The 11,979-nt window shown below is 47.9% G+C and overlaps 1 protein-coding gene across 1 annotated transcript; it reads right to left on the bottom strand.

Moving 5' to 3' along the window:
• Positions 1 to 3,432: 3,432 nt before the first annotated feature.
• ZIC1 (Zic family member 1) lies at positions 3,433 to 11,186 on the bottom strand. The gene is made up of 3 exons (XM_006202783.4): positions 9,414 to 11,186; positions 7,812 to 7,975; positions 3,433 to 7,111 (listed from the first exon to the last, which is right to left on the bottom strand). The coding sequence occupies exons 1-3, from the start codon at positions 10,393 to 10,395 to the stop codon at positions 6,914 to 6,916; spliced, it is 1,344 nt and encodes a 447-aa protein (XP_006202845.3). The 5' UTR covers positions 10,396 to 11,186; the 3' UTR covers positions 3,433 to 6,913.
• Between the last annotated feature and the right edge of the window lie 793 nt (positions 11,187 to 11,979).

The raw sequence follows: 11,979 nt of genomic DNA, 5'->3' as shown, positions 1-11,979 counted from the left end.
AACCAGGCAGTGACAGAAGGCCTTTCCTGTTGGCAGTGGGGTAAGCAAGAGGGGTGGGCGCCATGGAATGGATCTGTCCGTTCAAAGCAAAATCCAGAGGAGAATTGGAACCTGTCCGGCAGCCATTTTCTGATGTCATGGTACCCAGGATTTTGACTAAAAACACCCAAAGACAACTCAATAGACGTTGGTGTGAGGAACGAGTGACCCAGGGACCCTCCACTACCCCTCCCCTTTGGTTGCAAGTGCTGGTCACTCCACCAGACCGGTTATGCACTGGCTCTGGAAATGTCAGTACACTGGCCACAAAATATGCAATGTTCAGAACCCCAAGAATGTCAGCAGGAGAGGAAAGCAATAGCCCAGTGCCTGAACTCTGGCTTTCTCTAACCAAACCCTACACATTTCAGGTCTCATGGCCAGGGCAGTTCCTCCACGAGTTGTCATATTTGCGCCACCTAAGCACGATTGAGGTGAACAGGACTATACCAGCTCTTAAACATACAAGCTGACAAGTATCATTTGGGAGGGTGGAGTGGATCGAGCAAGCGGCTGATAGTCCCCTACACAGGTATGTAAGGCCTGGGTCACAGCCAGAGAGAGGAATAGGAACCCAAAAGAGAAAGTACAAGGAGGAGAAAGACAAACAGACAAAGACAGGCGGACACTCAGGCCTAGATCATGGAAAGAAAAAGAGGGTTGGCGCTAGGAAAACCTTTAGTGTCCCGCCCCCCAACTCAGGCTTGGGCTCTGTCTAGGGGCCAGGTGACTGGAGGGAATGTCTTTTCCAAGGAGCCAAGGGATATGAGAACAGCCAGGAAGGGGACAGGAGGAGGACAGCTCATAAGTAGACATTGTTCACTCCTCGCAGCCCGCCGCCCGCGGCCCTTAGGGAAGTGGAGACTGCGGGGCCGGCTCAGTGGCTGGAGCCTACTCTGTCTGCCTGGCTTTGTGAACTCAAACCAGCGCGGTTTCAAATGAAACACGTGCAGCTTCTTCGCCGCACTATTTTGGCAGCCCCACCAGCGGCTTTCATCCGCCAGAACCTCAGAACTATTCCTCCGTGGGCTGCGTGGGCGGGGGCGCCTCATGCATATTCATCAGCACGTGGAACCGCGGGCCGCGGGCCGCGCATGCGCACTGCTCTCCCAGCGCCAGCCCCAGCCCGCGGCAGCCACTTGGAAAGCGCCCCGCCGGGCTGCAGGGTGGCGCAGGGGTCCCCTCAAAAGCTGACCGCCAGGCCTTATGTGGCGGTGCTGTGAGGAAAGGCTTGCTGTTCCACCCTACCACGACTAACCCACCTCCAAAGCCTGTGTTTATACATTTTCAAGAAATTTTCCAGGACAAAAATCTCCCTTGACTATAGATTCACCCACCCCTATCCCTTCTCGTGGTTTTACCTTCCTCCACAACTTTCAGTTTTCTTTGCCAGAGGCGAGGGTTTTCCCGGATACACGGAAAAAATGTAAAAAGGAATCAGGATGTGAGCTTCTCTCGCCCTCTTTTTGTCCTGTTTTCTGTAGCTTAATTGAATTGTTACGCAAAAGATATGCAAAGACATAATTTTTTTAAAGTTTGCCAAGGTCGATAGCCTTTGAGCGTCTGTTTTTTTTTTAAATATATAATTCGTATGTTTATATCCACACTTAATTGTTGATTCTTGTATATGCTGTCGGTGAAAATATCACTCTTTCACAACCAGTGAATTCTTATGCATATAATTACAAAGATGACTCTCAATCATCAGAGGCAGCTAAAATTTTGTGGACAATTGACAGAAAATAGTAAGTCTCTAGTATCATTGCCAAGTAATATCATTTCCATACTAGATAGCTAAATCTAGTTTCTTATTCTTGAAAAACCTACCTCCAATATATCTTCAATTGGAAACTTAATAGTGTTTTAGGTCCTTGCCCTGAAGTGGAAATAAAATTTAGAAGCTAATGCCAGAATTCAGCTTGCATGGTAAAAATAGACCCTGGTTTGGCCTGATCGTGTTTCCTCTTGCTTAATGAGACACTCTGGAGTGAACCAGCCTTGCACAGATTAATGGAGAACATTGCCCATATTTTGTGTATATTATGCTATTATATTTGCAACCAACTTTGAGGAAAAGGCTCAAATGTGACTTACTATAGGAAGTTATTAACATTTTTCTTATTTCTTGCCCCAAACTAGTCATTATCATTTGAAAAAAATAGATTGCTATATAGTTACCCCCAGAAAGCCTTACATTCTATAGCTAACCAGTTTAAATGGGTATGTATTACTGATAGTGAATGGGGTGGTACAAAACTGAAAAAAAAAAAAAAAACCTAGGTAATGTGAACCTTTAATGGTTTGCCTGGCAGAGATGAGGTAAATCTTTCCATTGCCACTCTATTTTCAAGAATTCTAAAACCAGAGAGTGACATCAACTGTGACCAATTTTATAAAAGCAACACTTTGTTTTTCTAATATGAACACATAGTTCTAACAACTACACTTAATGCTAGGAGGAAACAAGAACTCTGTACCTAGAGAAGAGAAAATAAATTTGTATTTAGTATTTTGAGTTGGAAAAAAGAAAGACATGTGAGCTGGGAATCTGCTGACTTCATATCCTAGTTCACAAATAATCAAAGGCACAAGCTCAGTGCCCTCATTTTGAGTTTGCTGGACCACATATAGTTACTCCCCAACCCATTTTTAAACTGATGCTGCTCTTTAAGGACCAGGGCCTTCCCCAGCCTGCTTCCTGGAAAGCAGTGTGAGTATGCTCAGGTACTGACTCCACTAGCACTGATTCACAAGGGGTCCAGGACATTGATGACTACTTGACCTCAAAAAGGGAACCGTCAGGAAGGTTTCAGGGCCAGGTAAGGTATTTGGGGAATGTAGTTCTGTCCCCAGCCCTTTAAAAGTTCTGAGAAAACTTCACAATCAACAAATAAAAACATCTAAATGCCAGGCCCATCAGTAAAGAAGGTTAGTGCTATTTTCATTGTCAGCTAAAGCTAAAAAAAAAAAAAAAAAAAAGGAAAAAGAAAAAAATGTTAAGCATATGGGGCAATTGAAAGGTTACATCTTTCTTTTGGAGGTAGTTTGCTTCTTAAAGGTTAACTTGAATGCTTGACTTTAAAAAATCAAAATCATCAGCTGTAAATGCTTAAAGCAGTTGGGGGTAGCTTTTGAAGAAGAAAACAAAGGGTTTGAAATGTTTGAAAATTGCTTAGCCCTCCTTTAAGTGGTACTGGTATATTTACATGCTTACTCTATAAATGTACACACACACACATACCACAACTCGTTCCTGTTCAATTCTCAAATATGATTGCTTGTACTCAGACATTTTTTGTTGACACAGTATAACTTTTTAATACCTTGTTAGCCATTCTAATCATTTGATAGTAACAAAATACAGTGCAGTCAAAATATGAACCAGGACGGCTTTCTGCCTAAATCAAAATCCACAGCTACACACAGAAACCAGCCATTTGCAGCATCTTCAGCTGCTGCTAAATAGGGTCTAACAATATATTTTGCTGTTCACATTCATGTATTTCAAAACCTAATAGCCCATGAAGAAAAGTATGAAGAATTCATCTCAAGAAGCAGACATTAAAGGTACCAGAACAATAATAGACTACATTTAAGTTTGAAGCATTATTTTAGGAAACCTACATCATGAATGACTTTTTCTCTATGGTGAGTGTTGGAGAAGAGAATACATAAAGGGGGTTGACATAAATATTAACTTCTACTATAAAAGTTCCTTTCCTGTGAGTGAGATTAGTCACAAACACAAACACAGTACCTCTCAAATGTTTTTCTAAAAAAGTATTTGGCCTCCAGTGTCTACAAAATTTTCTTAAATATGAAACAGTTTGGAAGTAAATATCTATAAAATTTATCTTTAAAATATCCTATTTAAATCATATATCATAGTATGATATTTAATTATTCTACTGTGATATTAAAGTTTAAAAGGGCATCAGGTACATAAGAAATAGTAAAACATTTATACTTCCAAATTAGAAGTAAACTTATTTCAGGAATGGTCAAAGAAAAAATGCCCACATTTACTACCTTCCTAAATGCACTAACAAAGTTACAAAGGTACTGTTGTTATGATGATGATGATGTCATTATCATACTTCTATCAGGGTCTCAGACATTCTGATCTCTAAAGGAAAGGGGAAGGATTATTAACTGAGGTGTTTATCTTTCTTTCCTAAAGAGATGAGCTATTTGTATTCCTCTTTCAGTTTATTAATTTGGGGGCCTCATGTCTGGAGTCACTTCAAATACTATGCCATTAGTCAATTTTAGACCTCCAAAACCAACTAGGATCAGCTTTTGGTCTCACAAATTTTTGGAACCAGCAGCTATTCCTGCTTAGGTGTTCAACTTCCTTAAAATCTCACCAAATCTTGCAAGGTGGCGCTCTTTTCATGAGAGGTTGATATTTACTCCTCTAAATCACAGTAACATTTTTTAAAAAGTTAAACACCACCATCCCCAGTTTTTGATGTGCTGCAGAAAGTGCATCAAATCCCCTCATCTAAGAAAACTTTGTTGACTACAATTGACATATACAAATAGCAAGTGATGAAAGGACAAGTCAAAAAAATTTTAAGAGAATTGAGCATTTTGATTTTGCAATTGCTCAATGGTACATTTTGAAATAGATGAGAGTATCTTAAGGGGTTCTCATCCTCTTGAGAGTTTTTCCCTCTTGCCTTCCTTCTCAGGATCAATATGGCCCGTGACATCCTGAATGCACATAGTATGTTAAAATGCAAGTCTGGGTTCCTCCTTGCCTACACTGAGGTCAGTTTCTGCCTCCTGCTCTGACACATCCACACCCTTGTAGCTACAGCCCAGGCCCTGATTTGTGATCTCCAGCTACGTTGTCTGCTTAATGGGGCGATCATGCAAGCTACAACCAGAGACAAAGAAGCCCGCGTTCCTACCAGCGCAGCTAACTTCGAGGGAGCAGCATAGCTTGCAAATCTATCAAACTAAACTGCAAGAAAGACAATCTGATTTAGAGAAAAGGCGTTCTGCTACAGTCATTAAGCACAAGTAATTTAGATTTTTTATATTGTCTCCTCATTTACAAATTTACTGTATCAACGCCAGCCAATGGAACGAATTTCTTAAGTAAATGAGAAATAAATAAAAGAGATAGAAAGATAATCAAATTACGTAAAATAATTCTCTTCCCTAGATGTATTTTCGAGAGAACTAATAATAGTGGCAAAATTATAGGAATAATAACATATCATAGGAAGTAATTAATTTAAATTAGCATCACGTTTGAAAAAATATAAGTAAAACGCTTTATGGACGTTTACTTTTGTACAAAGAAGGAAGGCCTGGAAAAGCATGCATCGACATCCTGAAAATTAGTTATGGCCATAAATGGTTTAATTGAAGACAGCAATTTAAAATATGATATTGTAAATCTGCAACCCGGTTTCAGCTCGGGGAATTTAATTTGGGGGATAGCGGAACCCTCGGCTGCAAGTTCATTTGCAACGCTGCAGAGCGAGCCCCAGAGCTTCTGACAATTCGCCTACATTAATATTGATGTCGCCTGTGCAATCTATTTCTGTTATTTTTATGGTTGTTATTCTACGTCTGCAAAGGTCATTTAAATTATACTGCGACCGAAAATTTGTTTCATAAATTTTGATATAAATACTAATTACACCCTCTCGGAGAGCCAGCAGGGTAGCGTTCATTTATCACGTTTATACGACCTGCGATGACAGAAAGGGAAGGCGAGGGAGACTGGTGAGCTTTTCCAGAGACCCACTAAGGCTGGCAGAAGAGGCAGCAGGTTGCTGGGGGTGAAGAAGAAATTCCTACCACAATCACTGAGATTTAAGAATCTTTAATAAGGTACGAAAGGTTACCAAACAGTTCTGGAAACTAAAGTGTACATACGAGTTCTTCTAGCCATAAATATTGAATAGCTGTAACATGAATAAACCGGCCCTTTACATGCGGATAAATATGGAAACTAGGAATTATATACATTATGTGGTTGTATCTTTTGCCAAAAGTAACGGACAGTTATAGTTTATATCTTTTTTTAATATCACTTTACATAAACAAATGGAACAGTTTGACACGCAGATCCAGGCTCGTACTATACGAATTCTTGACAGGACGTGAAACAACATTTTACTGCACTAAAGTACTTAGACTTTGGGACGAAATGTTTGCACTTTATACAAAAAAAGCACATTAATACCAATAATATTCTGTTAGGTCGACGTGAAGACTGTAATCGTACAAAGTAATTCACATTTTGGTACACATTTACTAGAACATTCTTGCCATTCAGTACAAACAGTTGGCTTTCGGCCACCCACCCCCCCTCCCCTCTCCCTCCCCCTCCCGCCGGGCCCCTCCCCCCTCCCCCAATGCAAAGACCACAACGCCACGATCCCACCCGCCCGTTCCAACCGAGATATAACTATATACAGAATCCAACAGTACAGTTTTAAGCTAATAATTCTGTATGTACAAGAATGCAAAGCAAAAGAAAGAAAGAAAGAAAGAAAGAAAAACCGAATCCCAGAGAGCCTGTTCGGATTCTGAGGAGAAACTGGCCCTCAGGGTTGGCGGCATTTGGTCAGGCGGCCGCCTTCTCCTCGACGCCCCCCACCCCCCCACCCCTTGGCTACCAAGCCTTTGCCAAAAAAAAGAAAAGGAAAGAAAAAGAGGGGGGAAATTTAAAGGTTCGGTGCCTTTTCTCTCTTACTCGGTCCTGGGTCTATTGGCAGGTTTAGAAAAAATAGGATTGCGAGGGTGTGGGTGAGGGCTGTTTTGATGCTCAGGGTTCTTTCAGTAATATGTTGTATACGTGTGTGTGTTCAGTCTCTTAAATAGGGTTTTGTTCGGTGTTTTGTTTCCGATTTTAAACGTACCATTCGTTAAAATTGGATGAGAGCGCGCTGTGGCCGGCTGTGTGGTGGACCGCGGAGGAGGAGGGCGACAGGGAGCTGGTGGTCGGGTTGTCTGTGGAGGGCGACACGATGGTGGGTGGCGTGGAGGACTCGTAGCCCGAGCTGGCGGCCGGCGAAGGTTGCGAGCCCTGCGAGGAGGATTCGTGGACCTGCGGGAATAAAGCCGCGTTTTTACGGAGATAAAGAGCCGGCGCGGCGGCCGCCTAGGAGGGGTGAAGGCGGAGTGCCGCCTCCCGGCGCGCCCCCCACTCCGCCCCTCGAGCCATGGATCCCCTTCAACTCAAGGGAGGCCCGACCAGCGGGACTTGGGTTTGCTTGTCCCGCCTGGCCCTGCAGAGGCAGTGCTCCAGGGAGGGACACTGCCTCCCGGGACTCACAAAAGAAAATAGATCTGGGAACTGGGAGGCTGGATGTGAGGCCGGAGCCAGAGACGGTCCCTCCCTCAGCCGCTGAAATTTGTTTGCTTAGGTTTCGGTGAGCAAGCGCTCAGGCCTGCCTGCAAGACCCCAACTCTGCCCAGCGCTGCCAGCCAAGCCACCATGGCCACAGCTTCGGCAGCATCAACCCGCTGGGACGGCCCTAGCTCCCCATCAGTCACAGCGTCTGCTCAAGTGCTCACTTCCTTTGACTTTTATTATTAAACGGTAAATTTAGAACGGCCTTGGGTGCCCCCCTCCCCTTTTCCAGCCCCCGCCCTCTCTGCCCAGCCCCACTAAGTGGAGAGTAACCATTGCCTTTCCGCCTCCACCGGCTCCTGTCACCGCCCGTCTGCCACTCGCCGCCCGATCCCGGCCGCAGAGCTGAGCGGGCTCCTGGCTCCAAGGCCGGCGGCGAGAGCGCGGCGATTACCTTCATGTGTTTGCGCAACGAGCTGGGGTGCGTGTAGGACTTGTCGCACATCTTGCAAAGATAGGGCTTGTCGCTTGTGTGCACGTGCATGTGCTTCTTGCGATCGCTGCTGTTGGCAAAGCGTCGGTCGCAGCCTTCGAACTCGCACTTGAAGGGCTTCTCCCCTGGTGCGAAAGGCGAGAAACAGAAAGTTCTGGTTAGAACAACCCCCGCCACTCTTTTCAAAAATTCAAACAAATAGAAAAAATAAAAACAAAACAAAACAAAAAGGCAGCGACCCAGCATTAGCACTTTGCAAGCTCATAACCCGGGTCTTTAATAAAGTCATATATAGGCAATGGAATTGTAACTATCTGAACTATTTTAACTTCTAATCCAATTAGATCCAGATTTTATTATTTTATTATTAGCAGTAGTAGTAATGCTGGTAGTTTTTTAGATCCCAGAGTAGCAGCAGTGCTGGTGGCTGCTTTTTCGGCCCGGGGCTATACAAGATGACTTCGGGCAGCTTCTACCTAGCTCTCGGTTTCTAATTTTCACATTCTGGGCTGATTCTCCTGCTGTTTTGCTCTTCTCTCCTCCCCCTCCCCCTCCCCGACGCTCTGCACCCCCCTCGTCGCCGCCCCCACCCCACCCCACCCCACCCCCTATACACACTCACATTTTATAGGGTAATCTGGGCCAAGACCTCGGCGCCGCAAGTTCTTCCCTGACACCGGCGTTAAACACCAAGTTCCAAGTGCGGTTCTCAGAAAACACCCGGGCGAACCAGAACAGGGAAGCAGCCTGGATTCCTGGCCTTGTTAGCCCAAGAGACTCAGAATGGCCTGCCCAACCCAGGCTACAGCCCTGAGCTCGCTGCGAACTTTTTTTTATTTGTTCCCAACCGATTTCTTTTATTTCTAAAGGCCAACTCAGGGCATTCGGTGTGTTGAAAGCCTTCTCACAGAATCTAATTGACCAAAAGGACTTCCCTGTCTACCGACTCTCCTGACTTCTGAAGCCTACTTACAAACAAGTCACTACTAGAATTGGAGCTCTTAAAATATGCGTAAGCCACCAAAAGCCTCCTCAGGCCCGACTTACTTGCTTTTGCCACTACCCACGCCCCCCTTTTCTGTCTCTGTTTTTGTTTCTTTCCATGCTCCTCCACTGATTTCCTCCAACTTCCTCAGTTCCTTCCTTTGGCAAAGTCCTCACTAAGGTGCGTAGAGAATGATGCTGGCCTGAAGCAAACATTTAGATTTGCCTGCAACTGGAGCGGCTGGCGCCTCGGCAGACGCCGGAGCCAGCTAGCCATCTCTCCCGGCTCCGCGCGCACCAAGGGCTCCGTAAAGCCATGCTTGACTCTTCTCTCCCGGCGTTTCTTATTTCTCATTTTAAAATCTATATCCCTAGATCCTTCTGGTCCGACCCCCTCTGTACTTTATTAGCATTTCAAGCCTCAAACTAAAAACCAGTTCACACTTTCTCTGGCTGCTGGAACCTGACTTCCAGACCCAGCCGAGGCCGTTTTTGCTCACCCCCGCCTCTGACTTTTGGATTTCGGGTCCCAGGCTCGGGATAGGGGGCGGGGGATGTCAGGGAAAGCCGTTTCCGTACCTGTGTGCGTCCTTTTGTGGATCTTTAAGTTCTCAGAACGAGCGAAGACCTTGCCGCAGCCAGGGAAGGGGCAGGGGAAGGGCTTCTCGCCCGTGTGTACGCGAATGTGGTTCACCAGTTTGTATTTGGCTTTGAAGGGCTTGCCCTCGCGCGGACACTCCTCCCAGAAGCAGATGTGGTTGCTCTGCTCTGGCCCGCCGACGTGCTCCACGGTGACGTGCGTGACCAGCTCGTGCATGGTGCTGAAAGTTTTGTTGCACGACTTTTTGGGGTTGGCCAGCTGCTCGGGCTCGATCCACTTGCAGATGAGCTCCTGTTTGATGGGCTGGCGCATGTAGCGGAAGAAAGCGCCGGCGCCGTGATGCGCGGCCATGTTCACGTTCATGGGCCCGTAGCCGTGCAGCTGCGGCGCGGCATAGTGCTCTGAACGCGGACTGGTCACCTGGCCGTACTGCTCAGGCCGCGGGTACATGTCCCCGGAGAAGCCAAGCCTCATCTGCCCGTTGACCACGTTGGGCGACGCATGGCCCGCCGCCTGCTCGTGAAGGCCGGGGAAAAGGAGGTGGCCCGCGGCGTCCGTGTGGCCGTGTGGGCCCCCGAAGCCCCCGGCCGAAGCCGCGAACAGACTGTGTTGCGCGCTGGCTGCAGCCGCCGCGTCGCCAAAGCCCCGGTTGCGGAACAGAAAGTCCCGCGTGGAGTTGAAGGCTGCGCTGGAATAGGAGCCTACGTGGCCCGGGTGGTGGTGATGTCCCAGGGCCGCCGCAGCCGCGTAGCCCGGAGCCTGCGATGTGAAGGCCGTCTGGCCCGCGGAGGCCAGCTCGTGCGAGCTGGGGTTGAGCTTGAAGGCGCCCATGCCGTCGGCGAACGGATTGATGCCCAGGCCCACGTCGCGCTCGGCCACGTCGCCCGCCGAGTGGTGGCGGGACGCGCCAAAGGTGGTCACGCCGATCGCAGGGTACTGGGGGCCAGCGTCCAGGAGCATCGTGGCTGCTCGGGGCGAGCCCCGGCCTCCCCCGCCCCCCCCACCCTCGCCCGCCGAGAAGGGAAAAACAGGAGGAGGAGGAGGAGGAGGAACGGGAGGCGGAGGAAGAAGAGGAAGAAGAAGAGGAGGGAGGAGGAGTCGACCCACCTCGCGAAGTCCTAGCCGGCAGGCAGCGGCGCGGCGCGCCCGGGCTCCCGCCTGGCCAAGCGCGGGGAAGCCGGACGGCTGCGGGCCGCGAGCAAGGCGGGCTCCGGCGCCCGCCGAGCAGACCCTGCCGGCCCGGCTCGCACTTTCTCGCCGCTCAGTCTCTGCCGAGAGGATCCCGCGTCAAGGCTGCCCAAGGAAAGGCATGGAGCATCTCAGCCCCCCAAAAAAACTTCCTCCCGGATTTGTAGCATAGAGGAATGTGAGCGCAGGAGCCGCGACTGCTCGCCCTCTCTCCGCCTCGCGCCGTACGCCCCTCCTCACTTCTCCACTAGCCCCTCGCCCTTTCTTTTCTCTCCCTCTCTCTCCTTTCTCTCAGGCTCGCCTCCTCGCTCCTTCACTCTCCTTTTTCCCCCTCTGCTTTTTGCAAAAAAAAAAAAAAAAAAGGGAGGGGGAGAAAAAAAGAAAGAAAGGAAAAGCCAAAGAAAAGGCGCAAATCATGCACAATATTGTCTTTTGCGGTTTATCTTCCTGGGGAGAAACTTTCACCTCCTCAGCCGGGCGGTGAGCGCGAGACTGATAGCAGCAATCATTCCTGCAGATAAATGAATTGAAAGGACGACACCGTCCCCCCCTTGATGAATGGGAGCAGGGGGAGACGTCACGTGCTGCTGACGCGGGCGCCCATTGGTGTGCCCGCACTCCCCCCGCCCGCAGCCGCCGCGGCAACGGAGGGCGCGCCGAGGCGCCGCGCGCCGTTCATTGGCCCGCCCGCCTCATCAATCCCAGGTATTGTAAAGAGCTTGACATCCCCTTTTGACAAACAGGGCTGCCAGGAGTAGCAACTTTTTTTTTTAGCCAAAATTTTCCCTCTTCTCATGGAAAAACATTTTTGCCACGATTTCTTTTCCTTTTCGTAGTCATGCACATTCTCTCTCTCTCTCTTTATTCTTATGCCTCTCCCTCTCTCTCTTCCTCTCCATCTCTATCTCTGTTTCTCTCCTTCTCTATCTTGTCCTTCTTCAAACCTGCTCTTAGCTGAGCGATTAGCGACTTCGGGAGTCTCCGAGAACAGGAGGCGGGGATGGGGCTGGTAAACACAGCTAAGGCACTTCCAGAATGTCCCGATTCAGCAACTTCTTTTCTTTCTTTCCCCCTCTCCCCGCCTTGGAGGGCAGCAAAGGAGGCTTTTGTTATTTGCTCCTTTTGAAGTTCGCTTCCCTCTAGCTTCGTCCCCCTCCTGTTTATAATTTAAGATCTCGGGAGCACACAGGCACTCCACTCTCTCTTTACAAGAAATGTGATTTCTCAGGATAACTGGTTGCCTCGATTTTCTCACTTTTATCAAATCTATCAGGCTTCCTGCTCCCTCCTTCCTCCCCCTCCCCAAAAATAAGCCCAGGTGGATGGGAGCCCTAACTTTGCAGGTTGAGGATTTTT

This window comes from Vicugna pacos, chromosome 1, assembly GCF_048564905.1.
Source record: "Vicugna pacos chromosome 1, VicPac4, whole genome shotgun sequence".
NCBI lineage: Eukaryota > Metazoa > Chordata > Mammalia > Artiodactyla > Camelidae > Vicugna > Vicugna pacos.
The sequence above is the reverse complement of the archived record's forward strand: the minus strand, read 5'-3'. Positions and strand labels throughout refer to the sequence as shown.

Bases quoted from the DNA above. Each gene is read 5' to 3' on its own strand.
- ZIC1 (XM_006202783.4), bottom strand. From the start codon at position 10,395: ATGCTCCTGGACGCTGGCCCCCAGTACCCTGCGATCGGCGTGACCACC. The intron at 7,976-9,413 runs GTACGGAAACGG...CTTTCGCACCAG, and splicing joins CCACAAAAGGACGCACACAG to GGGAGAAGCCCTTCAAGTGC. The intron at 7,112-7,811 runs GTAATCGCCGCG...TTATTCCCGCAG, and splicing joins CGTTGCGCAAACACATGAAG to GTCCACGAATCCTCCTCGCA.